Source organism: Schistocerca piceifrons, chromosome 11, assembly GCF_021461385.2.
Source record: "Schistocerca piceifrons isolate TAMUIC-IGC-003096 chromosome 11, iqSchPice1.1, whole genome shotgun sequence".
NCBI lineage: Eukaryota > Metazoa > Arthropoda > Insecta > Orthoptera > Acrididae > Schistocerca > Schistocerca piceifrons.
Window position 1 is genome coordinate 57,553,193 of NC_060148.1, and position 24,831 is coordinate 57,578,023.

The 24,831-nt window shown below is 41.2% G+C and overlaps 1 protein-coding gene across 1 annotated transcript in view; it reads left to right on the forward strand.

Moving 5' to 3' along the window:
• Positions 1-2,363: 2,363 nt before the first annotated feature.
• The window catches only part of LOC124719991 (DEAD-box helicase Dbp80-like), a 149,325-nt gene continuing 126,857 nt past the window's right edge, over positions 2,364-24,831 (forward strand). The window contains exons 1-2 of the mRNA XM_047245218.1: positions 2,364-2,658; positions 20,230-20,486. Of these exons, the coding sequence (XP_047101174.1) occupies positions 2,602-2,658; positions 20,230-20,486 (314 nt within the window). The 5' untranslated portion in view covers positions 2,364-2,601. The remainder of the gene's footprint in view (positions 2,659-20,229; positions 20,487-24,831) is intronic.

Consider the following 24,831-nt stretch of genomic DNA (forward strand, 5'->3'; position numbering starts at 1 on the left):
AAGCCGACGCGTGGGATTGGACGCTTCTGTCACCCCTTATACCTGATAAGCCAACTGGCAAAAATAGTTCCAAGTCAAAGCTTAAAAGTTGTATTCAGTGGAAAAATTTATCTATTTCTTAGTTACGATATTGAACTGTGGGGCTGTGCAGTAGACCTGCACCTGAATAGAATATTGTTATTACTGAAAATAGCAGTTAGATTAATGCATCATGAAACCTTTGTGCAGCATAAATATTTAAAAATGTATTCTTTATATTTGTATAAACTTATTATAATTTTTGTGTGTAGTAAAAACAGTGTAAACAAGTGTAGCGACACATATAATTACGACGCTAGAATTAAGGGCAGTTACTTCAGGTGGAGGACAAAATTAAAAATAACTGTCAATAGTCCTTATATGAATGGTAAAATGTGGTTCAACGAACCAGCACATAGTTTGAGAACTTCTGAAACAAAACTGTTCCATAAGGAGATAAAATGATTCCCAATTATGTAAGTGTTTGTATTCACTCAGTGAATTGTAAGCTACAGGACCTCTATTGCAACATGTAATATATGAAGATAAATACATGTGTTATTACTGTATGGATTATTTATACTAATTTACTGCTCAACCTATGTATGCAACCTCATATTTATGGATGGGCCTGGGCCCAGGATAGCAAATACTAGGGGTGACAAATTTTTGAGGGTGAGAAAAATGTAGGGTGGTATCAGCTTGGTACTTTTATTAATGTTTGTGCACATTTGCCCCCGTTTTATTAAAGTGGTGAAGTTCTAATATAAGGCAAACATTAATATGAATGGTAAGGAATGTACAGATACAGAAAATTAGTTGAACAAAAGAGTTGATGGAAAAGGAAGTGTCGGGTCAAATGTCAAAGCTAGACATGTTTTTTGTTAACAAAGGACTAGATTCTGTAGCTGCATGTTCTTCCTCTCCTGAGAATGTGAAACCTAGCAATGTGAGACCTGAGTTTCTCCTGGTGTATACAATTTTCAAACAACTTACAGGAATTGAGCCAGGTAATATTTACAGTGATCGCCAATATTTTGGCTGGACAGTTGATGTAGTTAACATTGACTGTGCCCTTCTGTTTTGTGACAATGGAGAGAGCAGGATTCCAAGCAGAGATTAAATAAGTGAAAATATGTAGCCGATGAGGCATACTTGGTAAAGACTGAGACTCTAACGAAATATTTTAAATTGTTTGCATAATGATTGCAAATACTGGACTGTAACGCATACTAAAGGGAAATTATAGATTCCAACAATAACTTACTGGCACTGTACTTGCAGCTTGCTGGACTGTGGGTTTTAAGACAGAAGAATAAAGACAAGGAGCACCTAACAAAGTGATGCACAATATTGAAAACGTAAAGTGGAAATTCAGCAAGAGAATGAGCAATGAACTAAGGAAAATCATGAAGACTAATTCACTAGAAGATGGACAGAATGTGATAACAAAGTAAATAATTACAGCAGGGTAGACTTACATAGGTATAGTGAAAGTAGAGACAAATGTGTCGTGTATAACACAGAAAATACTCCATCTTATTGAGAAAAGGTGGAAATGCAAGAAAGACACAAAGCCAGCAGTACAGTATACTTCTAATGAAATACACAGTAATTGTTAACGATGTTAATAATAATGATAATCGAGACACGTTAAGAAACAGGAAGATTTGTGTATATTAAACACTGATGTGGCACACAAAAGAATGAAATACGATTTAGCACGTATTGGGAGATTTTTGCACAAACTGCTGTCGAATAAGATAGAAAAGGAGGAGACTGTTAAAGTTTCAAACACATAATACAATTCTTCTGAAAGTGTGCACAGTTTACTTTTGGAAAGAAGTCAGTAATATGGGTAAGGAGATATAATGTATATAGACTTTAATTATTTGTCTACGTACATCCAAATTGTGAAATTTGGGCTTTGGACCAGATCGGTTGAATGCATGATATTCACGATGACTAAAATACTGATTTTCGCGAGGGGAATAAAAGCAGACAGGAAGCCTAGAATAGTTATACTGTTAAATATTGAAAAATAAATTTAAATGAGAAACAGAAGACTGTATTCACAATTATATTTAACAGCTACAAACTCTTTCGTTGATTAAATACATTGGTCAAATCAGTAACATCTACACTACAGCTTAGGTGACAAGTGCATTAGGTGTTTACTGTTTACGACTTTCACCTTTGTGTTTGTTTTTTTTCTACCTGCCACTCTGGTAGGAAATCAGAGATATTGTTGTTATGGACGGTTAAGGGGATAATTAATGCGAACTGATTTGTGAAAAATAGTGTAAACACTGACTTGGTTTTTCAGGACATGCTTCATGAACATAGTTTGTTTTCTGGCTATCAGAACAATTATTAAATATTGAACTAATTGTGAGCAACTGCATCCAGTTCTCTGGATACAAAGCTTTTGGCGTTACATACTTCGACATAAAAATGGCAGATGGAAAAAGCAGAGATGTATGATAGACATTCATGTGCAACTGTGGTGCATGAAGCGCGAAGGTGATAAATCAGTCGAAAAAATATAAAAAAGTAATTGCATTATTCACACAGGAGTTAACTATGAGTAAAGTAAGCTGGGAGGAAGCAACAGAGGAAGAATTAAAGTTGGCGGAGAAGGTAAGAATGTCACAAGGTTTCACGTGTGTTGTTTCTGTATTTACATAGTAATTGGAAGAATCCGCTCAGATCATGGCACTTCGTTCTTCGCAGCCAACTGTTACAATTCAATAACAAGACCATCGCAGTTTTTTTGCTTTTAACAGGTGGACGCTATGTGAACAACATAACCTACAAACCATTCGTAAATTTGTGTGTTACTGCAAGTATTGGTATGGCTAATGTCAAAGGAACACCGAAATAAGTTCACTATTTGTTCGCTGAAGTTTAGTCTTCATTTTTCCTCTCATGTTGTTGAATTATATAGAGTAGTGTTACGTGGTGGCCACACGACCTCTTGATACTTTGTAGTAAACATCACGTATACAACAGTAGCCCATCAAGTAATTTAAATAGATTGTCAGCGAGGGTAAGCTCAGTGCATATAGTCCACAGAGACCGACCGAATAACCACGTGCCTGTCAGAAATTGCTTTATGAAGTATTAAGAAGAGTAAAATTCATACTTTGTAGTGATGCTGTTGTGTACAGTAACTGAATCACACACAAGTTGGGTTTCAATGAACAGAAAATTCTTCAGATTTTCAAATGGAAGGGGGAAGGGTAATACATTTCGTCATTTCACATTTTCTATTGTGGCGCAAATCACGGTTACTTTCTACCGTTGGGAATGCTGTCAGTCAGTACTATATACATATCGTATCATATGGAATTTCAGACTTAGGTTAAATGATGGAAACTGTAGTGAAAAGTAAAACTTCACATCTCATATGCAAAGACTGAAGATAGGACATGCAGTACTTCCTGGGAAAATATTTTTTTCTCTTGAGTGCACAGTGTAGGAGTCTGTGATGGAAGCTACGTGTATTATGAGCTGCTGATGTGTGATTTTTCACTGTGTAATCAGGATTAATTGCTACCTGGTAAAGACTGCTAGTTATACTTTTCCATATTTACCTTTTGTGGTCAAGTTGAGTGAAAGTATTAAATTTACTTTTTTTGGTAGATTATTCCATAAAAGCAGTGTTAAGATAACGGACATTTGGAAACACTGTTCATAAGTAGTTATAGATTTTTTTTTAAAAAGTAGTTAAGTTAAATTCTAAGTAAAGTACGTGAAACAGAGGATGACACGCGTAAAGCTGAAATACTAAACACCTTTTTCCAAAGCTGTTTCACAGAGGAAGACTGCACTGCAGTTCCTTCTCTAAATCCTCGCACAAACGAAAAAATGGCTGACATTGAAATAAGTGTCCAAGGAATAGAAAAGCAACTGGAATCACTCAATAGAGGAAAGTCCACTGGACCTGACGGGATACCAATTCGATTCTACACAGAGTACGCGAAAGAGCTTGCCCCCCTTCTAACAGCCGTGTACCGCAAGTCTCTAGAGGAACGGAGGGTTCCAAATGATTGGGAAAGAGCACTGATAGTCCCAGTCTTCAAGAAGGGTCGTCGAGCAGATGCGCAAAACTATAGACCTATATCTCTGACGTCGATCTGTTGTAGAATTTTAGAACATGTTTTTTGCTCGAGTATCATGTCGTTTTTGGAAACCCAGAATCTACTATGTAGGAATCAACATGGATTCCGGAAACAGCGATCGTGTGAGACCCAACTCGCTTTATTTGTTCATGAGACCCAGAAAATATTAGATACAGGCTCCCAGGTAGATGCTATTTTTCTTGACTTCCGGAAGGCGTTCAATACAGTTCCGCACTGTCGCCTGATAAACAAAGTAAGAGCCTGCGGAATATCAGACCAGCTGTGTGGCTGGATTGAAGAGTTTTTAGCAAACAGAACACAGCATGTTGTTATCAATGGAGAGACGTCTATAGACGTTACAGTAACCTCTGGCGTGCCACAGGGGAGTGTTATGGGACCATTGCTTTTCACAATATATATAAATGACCTAGTAGATAGTGTTGGAAGTTCCATGCGGCTTTTCGCGGATGATGCTGTAGTATACAGAGAAGTTGCAGCATTAGAAAATTGTAGCGAAATGCAGGAAGATCTGCAGTGGATAGGCACTTGGTGCAGGGAGTGGCAACTGACCCTTAACATAGACAAATGTAATGTATTGCGAATACATAGAAAGAAGGATCCTTTATTGTATGATTATATGATAGCGGAACAAACACTGGTAGCAGTTACTTCTGTAAAATATCTGGGAGTATGCGTGCGGAACGATTTGAAGTGGAATGATCATATAAAATTAATTGTTGGTAACGCGGGTACCAGGTTGAGATTCATTGGGAGAGTGCTTAGAAAATGTAGTCCATCAACAAAGGAGGTGGCTTACAAAACACTCGTTCGACCTATACTTGAGTATTGCTCATCAGTGTGGGATCCGTACCAGATCAGTCTGACGGAGGAGATAGAGAAGATCCAAAGAAGAGCGGCGCGTTTCGTCACAGGGTTATTTGGTAACCGTGATAGCGTTACGGAGATGTTTAATAAACTCAAGTGGCAGACTCTGCAAGAGAGGCGCTCTGCATCGCGGTGTAGCTTGCTCGCCAGGTTTCGAGAGGGTGCGTTTCTGGATGAGGTATCGAATATATTGCTTCCCCCTACTTATACCTCCCGAGGAGATCACGAATGTAAAATTAGAGAGATTAGAGCGCGCACGGAGGCTTTCAGACAGTCGTTCTTCCCGCGAACCATACGCGACTGGAACAGGAAAGGGGGGTAATGACAGTGGCACGTAAAGTGCCCTCCGCCACACACCGTTGGGTGGCTTGCGGAATATAAATGTAGATGTAGATGTAGAAATTGCAATGAAGGGTTTGTGGCAGCTGAGTTGTTAAGCATCAGATAGCAAATGTTAGAGATTTAATCCTCTCTAGCTCTTTTGACCTATCACTTTTTGAGTCTTCTGACAATGCTCTGTGTGCATGTGCTGTTGCTCGAATTTTACAGTGTACGCCAACAGATGTTTGTGTACTGTAATGATGCTTCATGTCTGAGGTGAACTAAATCTGTTACGGTCCATGCAGTGTTGCTCACACTCTGTGACTAGCCATACACACAGCCATTTCAAAGAAAAATAGTTTGTTTTCTTTAATGGTATATTCATACTCTGATTAAAGTTACCTTGTGATCAACAGATTGCAGTGACAGGTGGCAGTGTTACCGGCATGCAGCTAACACGCTTCACAAGGCGCTACAAGTACCTACAAAACAGGCAACACAGCAAGCCTATGGTGCTCCAGAAAGACCTATGATTGGTTGGCAGCTAGCCACCATCGCTCGACTCGCTGAAGCATAAATCATAAAGTAATTTTAATTAGAGCATAGAATCTGATTGCTGTGTGTGTGTTTTTTAAGGTATATCTTTTGTTCACTGAGTAATATCTTGCCCAGTTACTAGATATTGAAAATGATGTAGCCAGACAGCTAGCTTTAGGTATCTGACAGCGTTACAGCCAAACTGACATCTCCCAATCTTACCTTGACCAAAGCCTGCACTACAGTCCAGACCATAAACACAACCTAGATATTGACTTTGGGGGGGGGGGGGGGGGGGGGGCGGCGGCAGTATCACACTAACCTTAACCTTATACACAGGGACAAAATGACTTGCCTCGAAGTTTCCACATAGGGAAACCAACAGAACAGTACACCACTTTTCATTTCTTCATAGCAAATCACCTAACTTAAACATTTCTCAAATTATTCTCAGTTCGAATAAGATGCTTTTAATAATTAAAATAAGAAAATACAACACTGATCATAATTCCTATTATGAAGAAGTCGATTTCGTCAAATGCCTTGTATTAAATTTAGGCGGGAGTTTAATCTGCCAACACACTTTGAAGTCCTATCAAAATGCTACTAACAGTGATACACAAAATATTGCATATTATTGTTACTTTGAATCTGTGTGGTAAATTTTTCTGATGGAGCATAACGCAGATACTGATTCTGCAGAAGAAAATGAGTGATTCAAAATGTGTGGTTTTAGCCATTGGCTTTGACTTGTGACAACAATATTGTTATATGACGTCATGGTTGCATGGCATATTTGATGTGGATGATGTTTGAAGAGGGTATTTTGTAGTCTATGGTGGCACTTTGTGTTGAGCATTGATGTTTTGAAATTGTTTTTTAGTGATGTTATTGGGTCATAGGACTGGAGCGCCATTTGCTAGGAATTGTGTGTTTGATGATATGTCAGTTTTATGATTTGTGAGTGAGTTATTTTAATGTCTGTGGTTGTTGGCTACAGCTTTACTTTTGGCTTTGGAATTATTAGTTCAATGTGGTGTCCACAGTTGAAGATTACATCTGCTTTTTGCTTCTTAGTTATGGGTATGCCTACAAAGTTCACCAGCAGGTCACTGTGCTGCAATGACCATTGATATGACGACAATTTTCAAGTATTTGCAGTTGTGCGGGTTGACTGCTGAGTAGGTGAAATGCCGTGTTTCTGGCACAGTTTGCATATTAACTAAAGTTGCTGTATCTGAGCATGAATGATTTTGTGACATTGACATGATAGTTTTTGGCGATCTATTTAGATGTGGTCCCCGTGTTTGGGGGACCTTAATTGTTAAGACATAGAGGGGCTGGCCAGTACTTACCTCAGCTCAGTACAGCCGATAGATACACAAAAAACAGAACCAAAAATTTACGTTCCTAGCTTTCGGAACAAATGTTCCTTCATCAGGGAGGAGAGAGGGGAAAGAAAGGGAAGAAGGGAAAGTGGATTCAGTTACTCACAACCCAGGTTATGAAGCAACATGGAAAGGGAAACAGGGAGGGTAGCAAGGATGGAGGCATGGTTGTCAGAGGGAAGCCAAAGATATCCTACTGTAAGTACTGTGCCAGCTTCAAACCAAAGAGGATGCATACAGAAGGAAAGAGGTATATAGTATACAGATAAACACAACTATGTAGGATGAAGAGATGCGTGAATGGCTAAACAGGAAAGGGAAAGATAATAAGACTGAAGAGTAAATGGGAGTGAGGTTGTTTAACGTAGGTTCAGCCCAGGGGGATGGCGGGATGAAAGGATGTCTTGGAGTGCAAGTTCCCATCTCTGCAGTTCAGAGGGACTGGTGTTGGGTGGGAGAAGCCAAATGGCACATACGGTGTAGCAGGTTCCTAGGTCCCTAGAATTATGCTGGAGGGCATGCTCCACTACTGGGTATTGGACATTTCCTAGGCGGACAGTTCGTCTGTGTCTGTTCATGCGCTCAGCCAGTTTAGTTGTCATCATTCCGATGTAAAAGGCTGTGCAGTGCAGGCATGTCAGCTGATAAATGACATGTAGTTTCACACGTGGCCCTGCCTTGAATTGTTTACATTTTACCAGTAGCGGGGCTGGAGTAGGTGGTTGTGGGGGGATGCATGGGGCAGGTCTTGCAGCAGAGTCGGTTACAGGGGTAGGAACCGCTGGGTAGAGAAGGTAGTCTGGGAACATTGTAGGGTTTAACAACGATGTTAAGAGGTTAGGGGGGCGACGAAAGGCAACTCTGGGTGGTGTGGGGAGAATTTTGTCAAGGGATGATCTCATTTCAGGGGTTGACTTGAGAAAGTCATATCCCTGGCGGAGTAATTTGTTGATGTATTCGAGGCCAGGATAATATTGGGTGACCTCTGTCCATATCAAACCCACAAAGAAACAACAGTACCTTCACTTTGATAGCTGCCATCCATTCCACATCAAACGCTCCCTTCCCTACAGCCTAGGTATTCGTGGCAAACATATCTGCTCCAGTGACGAATCCCTCAACAATTACACCAATAACCTGACCAGTGCTTTCCTCTCCCGCAACTATCCTGCAGAACTTGTCCATAAACAGATCTCCCGAGCAATACATTCCTCCCCGTCCAACAACAATGTTCCTACCCCCAGACCATACAGAAGCATCCCCTTTGTCACCCAATATTACCCTGGCCTCGAATACATCAACAAATTACTCTGCCAGGGATATGACTTTCTCAAGTCAACCCCTGAAAAGAGATCATCCCTTGACAAAATTCTCCCCACACCACCCAGAGTTGCCTTTCGTTGCCCCCCCCTAACCTCCTTAACATCCTTGTTAAACCCTACAATATTCCCAGACTACCTTCTCCACCCAGCGGTTCCTACCCCTGTAACCGACTCTGCTGCAAAACCTGCCCCATGCACCCCCCCCCCCCCCCCCCCCCCACAACCACCTACTCCAGCCCCGCTACTGGTAAAACATAAACAATTCAAGGCAGGGCCACGTGTGAAACTACATGTCATTTATCAGCTGACATGCCTGCACTGCACAGCCTTTTACATCGGAATGACGACAACTAAACTGGCTCAGCGCATGAACGGACACAGACGAACTGTCCGCCGAGGAGATGTCCAATACCCAGTAGCGGAGCATGCCCTCCAGCATAATTCTAGGGACCTAGGAACCTGCTACACCGTATGTGCCATTTGGCTTCTCCCACCCAACACCAGTACCTCTGAACTGCGGGGATGGGAACTTGCACTCCAACACATCCTTTCATCCCGCCATCCCCCTGGGCTGAACCTACGTTAAACCACCTCACTCCCATTTACTCTTCAGTCTTCTCCTCTTTCCCTTTCCTCTTTAGCCATTCACGCATCTTTCATCCTACATAGTTGTGTTTATCTGTATACTATATACCTCTTTACTCCTGTATGCATCCTTGCTACCTTCCCTGTTTCCCTTTCCTTGTTGCTTCATAACCTGGGTTGTGAGTAACTGAATCCACTTTCCCTTCTTCCCTTTCTTTCCCCTCTCTCCTCCCTGATGAAGGAACATTTGTTCCGAAAGCTAGGAACGTAAATTTTTGGTTCTGTTTTTTGTGTATCTATCGGCTGTACTGAGCTGAGGTAAGTACTGGCCAGCCCCTCTATCTCTTTGTTAGTATTCGTTTCACATCTTTATATGAGATTTTCCATTAATCATTTGGACCTTAATTGTTTTAGGTTTATAGTGTGAACGTGAGTGCATGTACCACCCTAGATATGTGTGTTGGCTCAATGGGGTTGGAATTTTTTGATGGTTTGTGTAATTGTTACTTGTGTATTTAAATTATCAGTATAATTTTTTTATGAACTCATGGGTTGTGTTTTTAGTTGGCGGTAATAGTAACTAAGGGTTTGGTGGGTATCTTGGGGTTTGTTCTAGTTATTTCTGTCGGTGTAGGTTTTTGATCATCATCAGTCATATCATCTTGGACAGTTTCCAGCCTCTGGCCGGGTCTGTATGCAACATAGGGCTCTCCATCGTCTTCTGTCGTGCCACCATCTCTCCGTCTTCACCTTGGTCCAGTCTTCTCCTTTCTTCTGGACGCAAACCTCCACTCCTTTCAGCTTTCAGCCATCTCTCTCTCTCTCTCTCTCTCTCTCTCTCTCTCTCTCTCTCTCTGTCTGTCTGTCTTCCTCTTGGTCTCATTCCTTCCAGTTTCATATCATGTATCCTCCTGGGTATGCTCTTCTCTTCCATTCTCTTAACGTGTCCATACCATCTCAGCCTTGATTTGTCTGTCTCGTCCTATAATGGTTCCACATTCATTAACTCTCTGTTCCTCTCATTTCTTAACCTGTCCATTTTGTCACTCCAATACTGTTTCTCAAGAATTTCATCTCATTAGCTTGTACTTTGAATTTCTCTCTTCCTTTCATAACCCATGTTTCTGAGGCATATGTCAGGAATGGGACATAGTTTGACCGGTATATAACCTCTTTACTGATTTGGGGTATCTCCTTGCTCCATATCAGGCTTCTGAAACTCTTTCGAAATGCTTCTGCGTTTCTCCCCTGCTCGTTTATTTCTCTGTCTTTTTTTATCAGGCTTCCTAGGTACTTGAAACTCTCCGCTCTCCTCAGTCGTCCCACCAATTGTTGTTATTCCAGTTGTTCCTCTCTCCTTATTTCTTGTTGTGATAATCATCTCACTCTTACTTATACTAAATTTCATCCCATATTCTTGCATTGTTTGCTCCCATACGTCCAACTGCTGTTGTACTTCCTCCTCCTTATTCCCCCAAATCATCAGATCAGCTGCAAACACCACCACTTTATCTTCCTTTCACCAATTATTTGTGCTACTGTACTCATTATATCATCAATACTACAATGAAGAGTAATGGTGAAAGTGCACTTCCCTGTCTCAAGCCATTCTTCTGTCCAATCCAAGCTGATCTCTCTCCTCCCATTTTCACACAGCTCACACTTCCATGGTACATTTCCATTAGCCTCCAAATGATCTGTTTTGCTACTCCTCTGTTAACCGGGGCTTCCCACACTTTCTATGTACACTATCATATGCTTTTTCAATGTCCAGGAAGGTCATTAGTCGATCTTTTCCATATTAATAGTGCTGCTCCAACAGTTGTCTTACAGCAAAAATTAGATCCACCGTGGACCTTCTTGTTCTGAAGCCATGTTGCTCTTCTCTCATTCTTCCTTCTAATTTTGCCCTAATTCGTGCTTCCAAAATTTTCTCAAAAATCTTTGCACAATGACTCGTCAATCTTATCCCCTGATAGTTCTTGCACTCTTTCCTATTTCCCTTCTTAAAGATCAGAACAATTATTCCCTTCTTCCAGTCTTCTGTGGTCATCTTTTGTCTCCACACAATTTTCATTACTCGATATAGCCATTGTATCCTCACCTCTCCTGCTGTTCTCACCATCTGTACACTTAGCTCATCCAGACCTGGTGACTTCCCTCCATTCATCTTATTCAATGCCACTTCTCTCCATGTAAGGTCTTTTTCTATTTGCTGTTCCTCATCTATTTTTTCCTCGGCTTGTTCCTCCTCATCCAGGTCTCCATTCAAGTTCAGGAGTTCTTCAAAATACTCCTTCCACATATTCTTGAGTTCCTCCTTATTCTCTACATCTTGTCCACATAACCTGCCATACCGTTCTTCCTCTTGCTTTTAATCATCCCATATAACAGCTCTTTTGAACTTTCACTGTCCTCCTCCATCATTCCGGTCCACTATTCTATCCACTTTCTTCTTTCCTCTGCCACCACTCTTTTTGCTTCTTTCTTTCTTGCCTGATACTCTTCTCTTGTCTCTACTGTTCTCTTCTGGAACCATACCCTTAAAACTCTATTCTTCTTCTATACTATATCCTTTGTTTTATCATTCCATCAGGGTGTTTCTTTCCATCAGTCTTCAGTCTGAAGGTTGATTTGATGCAGCTCTCAAAGCTACACTTCCTGTGCAAGCTTCTTCATGTCTACATAACTACTGAAACCTACATCCGTTGGAACCTGCTACCTGTGTTCATCTCTTGCTGTCCCTCTACGACTTTTACTCCCCACACTTCCATCCTATACTAAAATGATAATTCCTTGATGCCTAAAAATGTGTCCTATCAACTGTTCCCTTCGTTTAGTCAAGCTGTACCATAAAGCTCTTTTCTTCCCATTTCGAATCAATACCTCCTCATTAATTACTCGATTCACCCCTCTCATCTTCAGTATTCATCTATAGCTCTATGTTTCAAGTAGTTTGAGTCTCTTTGTCTGTACTATTTATTACCCAAATTTTGCCTCCATTCGAGGCTGTGCTCCATACAAATACTTTCAGAGAAGACTTCCCAACATTTGAATCTATATTCAGTGTTGCCAAATTTCTCTTTATCAGAAATGCTTTTTCTGCTATTGACAGTCTGCATATTGCACTGAGGTGACAAGTTATGAGATGCTTCCTAATATTGTGTTGGAGATCTTGTTCTCTGGAGTAATGCAGCAGCATGATGTAGCATGGACTGCACAAGTTGGAAGTCCCCTGCAGAAATTTTGATCCATGCTGCCTTTACAGCCATACATAATTATGAAATGTTGTCAGTGCAGCATTTTGTGCACAAACTGATGTCTTGATTATGTCCCATAAGTGTTCCGTGGTATTCGTTTCAGGCAATCTGGGTGGCCAAATCATTCATTCAAATTGTCCAGAATGTTCTTCAAACCAGTTGTGAACAATTGTGGTCTGGAGACACAATGTATTGGCACTAAGTAGCCGAACTTAAACCATTTCCAGTCCATTCTGTATAAACACAGCCCATACCATTATGGAGCCACCACCAAATTCCACAGTGCCTTGTTGACAACTTGGGTTCGTGGCTTCATAGGGTCTGTGCCACATTCAGACCCTACCATCAGTTCTTACCAACTGAAAATGGGACTCATCCGAGCAGGCCACAGTTTTCCAGTCATCTAGGGTTTAACTGATATGGTCACGAGCTTAGGAGAGGCACTGCAGGTGATGTGCTGTTAGCAAAGGCACTCGATTTGGACGTCTGCTGCTGTAGCCCATTAATACCAACTTTGCTCCACTATCGTAACGGGTACGTTCATCGTACAACCCACAGTGATTTCTACAGTTGTTTCACACAGTGTTACTTGTCTATTAACATTGACAACTCGGCGCAAATGCCACTGCTCTCGGTCATTAAGTGAAGGCACTCAGCCATTGCATTGTCCGTAGTGAGAGGTAATCCCTGAAATTTGGTGTTCTGAGCACACTTTTGAGACAGTGGATCTTGGAGTATTGAATCCCGTAACAATTTCCAAATGGACTGTCCCATGCATCTAGCTCAACTACCATTCCATGTTCAAATTCTGTTAATTGCTATTGTGCATTTCCATGTGAATCACCTCAGTACAAATGATGGCTCTGCCAATGCACTGCCCTTTTATACCTTGCATACTCGATACTACCACCACCTAAATATGTACATATTTCTATCATATGATTTTTGTCACCTCAGTGTATTAGATAATATAGAAGTCCCCTGTAAAGCTTTGGAGCATATTATGTACAAAGGATGTTCAAAAAGTTGTGCACAGTCATTTATAATTTGATTATTTTTTGCAGGAGGAGAATGAAATTTTTTGCGAATGTACTTGGAACATTCTGCTATATATTGAGCCTACTCAATTTGGCCTCCATCAGCTGTGATGCATCTGGCCAAATGTTCTTTCAATGATGTGAATGCACTTTGGTAAAATTCTGGGGATTGACTTTTATGCCATCGCTTGACACAGGAAATAAGATCTTTCTCACTATCAAATGTTTACTGTGCAGGTGGGCCTCCAGATTACCAGAGAGCTAAAAATCAGATGGAGCCAAGTCCGGACTGTAGGCAGGATGAGGAAAAGCTTTCCAAGCCATTTTCCTGATTTCCTCCTGTGTCATAAGGGCTGAGTGGGGTTTGGCATTGTCATGGTGTAGTCTGATCAGCTGACCCTGAAGCTGTGGTCTGTGGTTCTTGATGGCACGTCGCAGCTTGTCCAGTGACAAACAGTAACGGTCCCGGTTAATTGTGGAGCCAGGTTCCAAAAGTCAATGAAAATTACATCACACTGATCCCAGAAGGAGGAGGAGGAGGAGGCTTTCATCTTTCGGCCTGCTGTTTGTGAAAGTCTTGGTTTCTTCTTCCTAGGGGAACCCAGAAACAACCATGTTTCATCCTGGGTAATGATGCCGGGCTTGAAGGGGAACTCCATCACTGACCATTGTCGCAACCTGACATCTGCTTTGCGGTCCATTATGGCTCGCCTGTAAATAAAAGAAAATACTTTTATATGCCAACTTGTAGCTAAATGTTCCAAGTATGTTCACAGACAATGTCATTCTCCTCCTACAGAGACTGTGTAAAACTTTTTGAACGCCCTTTGTACTTATATCGTACATAAACTGCAAAAAAATGCATGCGGATACCACTATGTAACTTTTACCTGAAGCACCACCAATTTAGAATTGTTTTCTGGAATGGGTCTACTGGAAACTGATGCAGAGTTATTAATTACATAACTTTATATTTGTAAGGCGATAGTTACAACTTTTGACTGCTCCTGCTATTTGATTACTAGTGCAACTTTTTTTAAAAAAAGTGAGCAGCTTGTAAAAACATTTCATTGTAGTCACTTTCTCTTGTTGTTACGGTATTGGGATTTCTTTGGTGTTCTTGCCATCTGAAGCTATATTCTCAGATGCAATGAGGGATTTCTGCAGTCTTGTGTAGTGGAATTAGATTGTGGTTTGGCATTAAAGGGCTTGCTCATGTAGTCAGCCAACAGTTGGACAGTTTTACGTAATCTAGGGAGACAGTGTGTTTAGTGCTGAAATTGAAAGAGCTTAGAATGTAGTTCGGTATTTTTTTGTTGCTCGTATATTAAATAACTCTGGGCGGTATTTGCTGGTCTTTTTTAAAATCATTCCACATCCTGAGCGTGTGGGCAGGTTGATAACTGAATAGTTTTTGACTTCTTGGTTAAAAATAAAAAATACACAGTACAGTGTTTTTTGAAATTCAACCCCTAAGGGGGTGAAATGGGTCTTAAAAAATTTAAAAAAACATTTGTAAAATAAAGATTCTGTAACTTACCAAACGAAAGTGTTGGTACGTTGATAGAGACAATAACAAACACACACACAAATTTCAAGCTTTCACAACCCACGGTTGCTTCATCAGGAAATAGGGAAGGATAGGAAAAGACGAAAGGATGTGGGTTTCAAGGGAGAGGGTAAGGAGTCATTCCAATCCCAGGTGTGTGTGTGTGTGTGTGTGTGTGTGTGTGTGGTGTGTGTGTGTGTGTGTCTCCTTCCCTCTTTCCTGATGAACCAACCGTGGGTTGCGAAAGCTTGAAATTTGTGTGTGTTTGTTATTGTCTCTATCAATGTACCAACGCTTTCTTTTGGTAAGTTACAGAATCTTTGTTTTTAGATATATTTTTCCCACGTGGAATGTTTCCCTCTATTATATTTAAAAAAATATTTAGTTATATTAAAACATTTTTAAAGCTAAATTCGTGAAAATTGATATTCACTTCTCGATTAGAAATAAAGAAGTATGTATTTAGCGATGAAAGTTTCTATGGCAGTATCACCACAAGAACAGAAAAGGTAAGATTAACAAAAACCTCAGACTCCAGCTACCAGAATTGCCTTTCGGTCAGAAGCACATCTGAAAAAAATAGTGCTTCGGTCTTAATCAACATGAAAAGTTTACAAGGTATTGCAATCTGTGAAAAACCATAAAAATTCGATTAAAGGAAAACTAAACAAAATCTGTGCAGACCGTTCAGTCTATGTGAGTGAAGCAGTGGGCACTAAGATAGTACAGAGAATAAAAATGATGTAAGGCTCTATGACTTGCCAGCCTTGTTGCATGCACCATCACAAATCATAAAGTACGCCATCACGAATCATAAAGCACACTGTCACATTATGAGAACACACGAAACAAAGAGCTAAAGGCAGCTCCCGTAGCTAATTTTATTGTGACAGATGGGATAAAAACTCGTGAAACTAAGATTGACGCGTACTGCACGTGGTCTTAAAAAAACCCGGCTTTGATGGGTAGTTGAATAAGAAAGAGGAAAGTACTGAACCTGAGTAAAATGAAATTTACGGGAGAATCTGACTGAATCGAGGGCTCCATTCACGCGAGGGATTGAGAAATTGTTTTGATTTGGTAATGGATGGATGTATGGGAGGTAAAAATTGTAGAGGGTGACCAATGCTTGAAAACAGTAAGCATGTTCAAATGGGAGCAGGTTGTAGTAGTTATGCAGAGATTAAGAGGCTTGAGGCTTGCAAAGGATACATTAGCGTGGAGAGCTACAGCTAACCAGTCTTTTTATTAAAGGGCACAACATGAGATGATTAACATATTCAGATAACTTATCTGTACTTCTTTGTTGTTGTTGTTGTTGTTGTTGTGGTCTTCAGACCTGAGACTGGTTTGATGCAGCTCTCCATGCTACTGTATCCTGTGCAAGCTTCTTCATCTCCCAGTACCTACTGCAACCTACATCCTTCTGAATCTGCTTAGTGTATTCCTCTCTTGGTCTCCCTCTGCGATTTTTACCCTCCACGCTGCCCTCCAATACTAAATTGGTGATCCCTTGATGCCTCAACACATGTCCTACCAACCGACCCCTTCTTCTAGTCAAGTTGTGCCACAAATGTCTCTTCTCCCCAATCCTATTCAGTACTTCCTCATTAGTTATGTGATCTACCCATCTAATCTTCAGCATTCTTCTGTAGCACCACATTTCGAAAGCTTCTATTCTCTTCCTGTCCAAACTATTTATTGTCCATGTTTCACTTCCATACGTGGCTACATCCCATACAAATAATTTCAGAAACGACTTGCTGATGCTTAAATCTATCCTCGATGTTAACAAATTTCTCTTCTTCAGAAACGCTTTCCTTGCCATTGCCAGTCTACATTTTATATCCTCTCTACTTCGACCATCATCAGTTATTTTGCTCCCCAAATAGCAAAACTCCTTTACTACTTTAAGTGTCTCATGTCCTAATCTGATTCCCTCAGCATCACCCGACTTAATTAGACTACATTCCATTATCCTCGTTTTGCTTTTGTTGATGTTCATCTTATACCCTCCTTTCAAGACACTATCCATTCCATTCAACTGCTCTTCCAAGTCCTTTGCTGTCTCTGGCAGAATTACAATGTCATCGGCGAACCTAAAGATTTTATTTCTTCTCCATGGATTTTAATACCTACTCCGAATCTTTCTTTTGTTTCCTTCACTGCTTGCTCAATATACAGATTGAATAACATCGGGGAGAGACTACAACCCTGTCTCACTCCCTTCCCAACCACTGCTTCCCTTTCATGCCTCTCGACTCTTATAACTGCCATCTGGTTTCTGTACAAATTGCAAATAGCCTTTCGCTCCCTGTATTTTACCCCACCCACCTTTAGAATTTGAAAGAGAGTATTCCAGTCAACATTGTCAAAAGCTTTCTCTAAGTCTACAAATGCTAGAAACGTAGGTTTGCCTTTCCTTAATCTAGCTTCTAAGATAAGTCGTAGGGTCAGTATTGCCTCACGTGTCCCAACATTTCTACGGAATCCAAACTGGTCCTCCCCAAGGTCGGCTTCTACTAGTTTTTCCATTCGTCTGTAAAGAATCCGCGTTAGTATTTTGCAGCCGTGACTTATTAAACTGATAGTTCGCTAATTTTCACATTTGTCAACACCTGCTTTCTTTGGGATTGGAATTATTATATTCTTCTTGAGGTCTGAGGGTATTTCGCCTGTTTCATACATCTTGCTCACCAGATGGTAGAGTTTTGTCAGGACTGGCTCTCCCAAGGCCATCAGTAGTTCTAATGGAATGTTGTCTACTCCCGGGGCCTTGTTTCGACTTAGGTCTTTCAGTGCTCTGTCAAACTCTTCACGCAGTATCGTATCTCCCATTTCGTCTTCATCTACATCCTCTTCCATTTCCATAATATTGTCCTCAAGTACATCGCCCTTGTATAGACCCTCTATATACTCCTTCCACCTCTCTGCTTTCCATTCTTTGCTTAGAACTGGGTTTCCATCTGAGCTTTTGATATTCATACAAGTGGTTCTCTTTTCTCTGAAGGTCTCTTTAATTTTCCTGTAGGCTGTATCTATCTTACCCCTAGTGAGAGAAGCCTCTACATCCTTGCATTGGCCTCTAGCCAGGCCTGCGTAGCCATTTTGCACTTCCTGTCGATCTCATTTTTGAGAAGTTTGTATTGCTTTTTGCCTGCTTCATTTACTGCATTTTTATATTTTCTCCTTTCATCAATGAAATTCAATATTTCTTCTGTTACCCAAGGATTTCTACTAGCCCTCGTCTTGTTACCTACTTGATCCTCTGCTGCCTTCACTACTCATCCCTCAGAGCTACCCATTCTTTTCTACTGTATTTTCTTCCCCCATTCCTGTCAATTGTTCCCGTATGCTCTCCCTGAAACTCTGTACACCCTCTGGTTTAGTCAGTTTATCCAGGTCCCATCTCCTTAAATTCCCACCTTTGTTCAGTCTCTTTAGTTTTAATCTACAGTTCATAACTAATAGATTGTGGCCAGAGTCCTCATCTTCCCCTGAAAATGTCTTACAATTTAAAACCTGGTTCCTAAATATCTGTCTTATCATTATATAATCTATCTGATACCTTCTAGTATCTCCAGGATTCTTCCATGTATACAACCTTTTCTTGTGATTCTTTAACCAAGTGTTAGCTATGATTAAGTTATGCTCTGTGAAAAATTCTACCAGGCGGCTTCCTCTTTCATTTCTTACCCCCAATCCATATTCACCTGCTATGTTTCCTTCTCTCCCTTTTCCTACTCTCGAATTCCAGTCACCCATGACTATTATATTTTTGTCCCCCTTCACTACCTGAATAATTTCTTTTATCTCATCATACGTTTCATCAATTCCTTCATCATCTGCAGAGCTAGTTGGCATATAAACTTGTACTACTGTAGTAGGCGTGGGCTTCGTGTCTATCTTGGCCGCAATAATGCGTTCACTATGTTGTTTGTAGTAGCTTACCCGCACTCCTATTTTTTTATTCATTATTAAACCTACTCCTGCATTACCCCTATTTGATTTTGTATTTATAACCCTGTATTCGCCTGACCAAAAGTCTTGTTCCTCCTGCCAGCGAACTTCACTAATTCCTACTATATCTATCTTTAACATATCCATTTCCGTTTTTAAATTTTCTAACCTACCTGCTCGATTAAGGGATCTGACATTCCACGCTCCGCTCCGTAGAACGCCAGTTTTCTTTCTCCTGATAACAACGACCTCTTGAGTAGTCCCCGCCCGGAGATCCGAATGGGGGACTATTTTACCTCCGGAATACTTTACCCAAGAGGACGCCATCATCATTTAACCATACAGTAAAGCTGCATGCCCTCGGGAAAAAATTACGCCCGTAGTTTCGCCTTGCTTTCAGCCGTTCGCAGTACCAGCACAGCAAGGCCGATTTGGTTAGTGTTACAAGGCCAGGTCAGTCAATCATCCAGACTGTTGCCCCTGCTGAAAAGGCTGCTGCCCCTCTTCAGGAACCACACGTTTGTCTGGCCTCTCAACAGATACCCCTCCGTTGTGGTTGCACCTATGGTACGGCTATCTGTATCGCTGAGGCACGCAAGCCTCCCCACCAACGACAAGGTCCATGTTTCATGTGGGGGGGGGGGGGGGGGGGGAGAAGGGGGGAGGTGTACCTCTTTATAGATGCTATTAATGCCATCTGGTTTTAATTCCTCTTGAGACCCAAACTTGGTCCTATCCAGTGAAGTATTAGAATGTCTTCTTTGTGGATCATTACAGTTACTTCACAAACACTCACCTTTCACCAGCCTTCAACCTGCCTCAGTAACCCAAACTATAGTATAATCTGTGGTAAATTTGACTCCTACATGTCCAGGTTCTGTTATTAATTAGATCCAATAGTTGGCTGTTAAATTATTTTTTATTCCATTAACTTAGGGTTTTAGACTTTGGATTCACATAAACTATGAAGTCCAAGGTGGAATGTGCATAAAATGCCCCTTCTGATTTAAAGGACTCGCATTTATAGTTTGCGGGATGACACAATACAATTGTGTACAAGAAGAGCAAATAAAATTTAATTCTAAAGAATTTACTAAGTAAATGTTGTATTTGAGTAATAATTACTGTGTACAGTGTCATAATTTCCTATGGAACTTATTTCAAACTTGACAATCTGGTGTCGCTTCTTGTGTTCGTTAATGATCTGCTGGAATTACAACTGGTCTGCTTGGTTTTGTTTCAGTTGAAGAGTGTGGAAATCAAGAAAGAGCCGCCTGCCAATAATGTGTCTCCTGCCACAGAGAGGAGCGGCGATTCTAAATCGCCAGCACCTGACGCTCCTAACGACGAGGGAGACGAGCAGATAACACCTGCCGAGCGCTCCTTGCTGCAGAAGATCATACGGAGGGGGCTCGTTGAAAATAAGAATGACATTGAGATTCAGAGAAAGGATCCGTCGTCGCCTCTCTTCTCCATCAAATCTTTTGAAGCCCTTCACCTGTAAGTAGGGATTGTTCTACTTTTCTTATCAGTATTGTCATTTACACTGTATTAAACACTGTTGAAGGAGAAATGTCAGAAGATAGTAAGCCTTTTGTGTTCTTACCTGTTGATGTCAGAATCCTTCTCTCCTTATATGTACAGGGTGTTTAAAATATGTGTCACATATTCCAATAAGATATAGTATTGGTCAAAACTAGAACTTTGGATAATGATGCGTCCAGATACCAACAATACCTGTCGAGATACGGACCAGTATGTCCTAACGTTCCATCTGCCTGTTACGTAGAAGTAGACACTGTAGGCACTGCTGTAAATGATTACCAATCTTTGACACTTTCTTCAACCCTTCTTTGCAATGTCACACACTTTCAGATACAGCTAGCTCAATTTGCATTGGTCGCATGCTCCTTAAATGTTTGCGTGCTGTTGATGGGTTGGGATACACCGGTGCCTATTAATGTCTGCATAGCCAGAAATCCGCTGGATTCAGGTCCAGTGAATGGGGAGGCCACGTTACTGAACTCCTCGACCTGTCCATTGCCCACAAAACATTGTAGTGAAGTATAAGGGACAGTCAAATGAAAACGGAACACCTGCCACAATGGGACCGTGGAATGTTTTCATACAAAAGTAATCACCAAACACTTTAAGACTTTTATTCAGCTGGGAGACGAGACGATCAATTCCTGTTTTATAGAATGTGGCCGCCTGCTGACGGTCCACACGTGTGCACCCAGTTTTGCTTTCCTTCATCACACCCACATGTCTTTCTTCAGGTAGCCAAAGATGTGAAAAATCACACTGTGAATGATCCGGACTGTATGGAGGACATTGCAGTGCTTCCCAGCCGTGGTCCGATTGGCAGTGTGGAGGCAGGTGTTATTGTGCAACAGGATGATTCTGTCAGACGTCATTCCAGACATTTTGACTTTATGGCACATCACAGTTTCTGCACAGTGTGTTTGTAGCACTGTGCGTTGACTGTGGTTTCACCCTTGACAAACTCTGAGCGTAGGGCTCATATGGTATGAGAAAGAGGTTATCGTGACCTTACTGGAACTTGTGTGAACAGCTTTGAATTTCTTTGGTGGGGGACATGCACGATTTTTCCATTGTTGGGTTTGCAGTTTGCCCACAGGCTGATTGAATGCTGTCAGATGGAATCACTCTGTTGCACGATAACACGTACTCCCACACTGCCAATTGGATAAAGGTTTTGCATCAACAGTTTGGTTGGGAAACACTGCAACATACTCTGTACGGTGTGGATCTTTCACTGTGTGATTTTCACATGTTTGGCGACCTGAAGAAATATGTGCGTTGGACTAGGAAGTGCAAGAGTAGATGTGGTTGTGGGTACATCAGCGATCGACCACTTTCTACGAAACAGGAATTTGTCTCATCTCCCAGTGGGATAAATGTCTTAATGTGTGTGGTGAGTACTTTTGAATGGAGCCATTTAGTGGCCCCAATGTAGTGCAGTGCAATTAGTCCTAAAGTGGCCTAACCTCAACATCCAAAGTAAAAGTTTCCCCCCAACTCCAAATTGTTCTATACAGTCTACATATTGTTTGGTAGAAAGTTACATCATCTTAAGCGTCAGGTCTGGGGGAGGGGGCAAGTGTTTTTTAATCTGTTTTTCTTAAATATTTTGAGAACTATACGGTTTAGTACCAAAAGTGCCATATACAATAATAATCTACATTAAATTGTGGACAAAAATGACCCTGTGCATAATCTTGTTAAAGTGAACGGTTCCAGCGTTATGGAAAGCGTAAAAGTAGAACTTTTTTGCGTTTTTTAGATTTTTTTTGGAAAAATGAAATTATGCAGAAATAACTAAACAGTTTTAAGGCCTGGCCATACAGAATGCGTCCTGGCCGTCTGGCCTGTGGCCTTGAACCGCAGCCAGCAGGCCGCACTGTTGAATCGCTTGTTATTGTATGGCAAAGGTCACACAGAGTGTGGCTTTGACGCTCCGGCGTGCGGCTTTGACGCACCGGCCGCTGCCGGGTTGTCACGGATTCGCCGCAGGCCGGAGCAGCTGCTTGCCTCTGTTGGTGCATTCAACTGCTGTGCTGTCACACTGAAAGCAGCAGGCAGTTTTTGTCTTGCAGCTCATAGTGCGTGCATCATGGACACAGAAAGACTTAAAGAGGAGGTGAGAGAGTACAACTTTGTGTATGATACATGCAATCCTGATTTGGAGGTAGAATACTTTTGTCCTTGATATGCTCTTGGTAGCAAGCTGAATTCTCGAAAATAGTGTTGTCACTGTGATGTTCGTATGGACCAATGATCGCCAGGAGAACTAGCAAAAAGAATTGTTTATAACAGAACAACTGGGATCCACTATCCTTCCGGCATTTTAATCTGATATGCTTTCTGTCTGTGCTTCCAAGGCAGTTCGGAAACCCCCAAAGTTCTAGAAATCCTTTTTCAGATTTCTTCCACATCTCTGTTGTAGGATTAGGTAAATAGTTGGGCTGTAGAACAGTCCAATATTTTCTTTCACAATTTCTGAGACTGTTGAATGTCCTAACTGAAAAGAAAAAGCTATGGTCTGGTGACTGTCGCTGTAGCCAAGTACCTGGAAAAGATTAAAATAAATTATACCAATAGAACGAATAGATAAGTTAATGAACAAAGATATGTTTGTTTAAATTCAATGACAATTTTATGAATACAATGAAACAAAACAATTTATTTAGTAGGAAGTTCTCTCTAGCAGGACATACAGAACTAGATGTTACTATCGTTTGCTGTATTTGTAAACATTGCAGATAAATTTATCACTCCACTTGTAACTAAATTGTGGGATAGCACTTTTTTCTGCCAAACCTTTCATATGATACAGCAAAATTGAAACGGAATAATTTATGAGTTCTGTATGAAGCACAAAGAGGCCACAAATGGTAAAACTTACCCCAAACAAATGGCTAGTCTATGCCTTGTATCAGTTGACTTTCTCCAGTTCGTTGTGCATTTCTCGGTGCTACGTTTTTATCAGGCAATGCAGTTCCTCGCGACATACAAAAATATTTGAAGAACCTACCTTCGTCAGACTCTAGTTCAATATGCAGACGATGGTATTCTCCTAAGCTTCTCTCTTGCTATTAATGCCGTGCACCCAACACCACCTCATCTTGGTGCCATTTCGTATCGCTAGTACGAGGAGGAGTTCTTCTTAGTCTGAGCTACTCATTTCTGCACTAAAAATGAATTCGCACAAAGATAACGTGTCCCGTGTGAAGCTTCCAAATCGTCTAACACCAAGACAATCGCGCTACGCATGCAAGCTTAATAATGGGGTTCGGTCCCTTCCACAGTATAACCGCTGACGCAGCGACAGTCGCTGCGGCTGGCCGACCGTTGCTCGTGTGGTGTCTCTGGCTGCTGACGGGCCCGGACCCCCGCTACGCCGTCAGTCGCAGCAGCAGGCTGGATGTAGGTGGTAAACTAATTACTCTGACTAGAAGAGCGGTGAACAAAATAATTAAGTGCAGTGAAATTTGTAAAGATGCTGTTAGAAAAGTTCCTGCAGAATGACTCGCTTCAAGTACATGGTGAGTGTCGACAAACGTATAGGTTATGTCCAAAGTCACCTCGAAAAGAAAAGGAACCTCCAGAAAAGATTCCATGTGAATAATTTGATTTTAAAACCATATGTTTTCTTTGTGGTTGCAAATGTAAGAAGGGTAGAAGGACAGATCCTCAAAATTACAGACCAATATCCTTAACATCGGTTTGTTGCAGGATTCTCGAACATGCAGCTAACTCTAAATATAGATAAATGTAAATTAATGCAGATGAATAGGAAAAAGAATCCCGTTATGTTTGAATACTCCATTAGTAGTGTAGCGCTTGACACAGTCACGTCGATTAAATATTGGGGCGTAACATTGCAGAGCGATATGAAGTGGGACAAGCATGTAATGGCAGTTGTGGGGAAGGCGGATAGTCGTCTTCGGTTCATTGGTTGAATTTTGGGAAGATGTGGTTCATCTGTAAAGGAGACGGCTTATGAAACACACAGACCTCTTTTTGATTACTGCTTGAGCGTTTGGGATCCCTATCAGGTTGGATTGAGGGAAGACATAGAAGCAATTCAGAGGTGGGCTGCTAGATTTCTTACTGGTAGGTTTGATCATCACCCGAGTGTTACGGAAATGCTTCAGGAACTCAGGTGGGAGTCTCTAGCGGAAAGGAGGCGTTCTTTTTGTGAATCGCTACTGAGGAAATTTAGAGAACCAGCATTTGAGGCTGACTCCAGTACAATTTTACTGCTGCCAACTTATATTTTGCGGAAAGACCACAAAGATAAGAGCGATTAGGGCTCGTA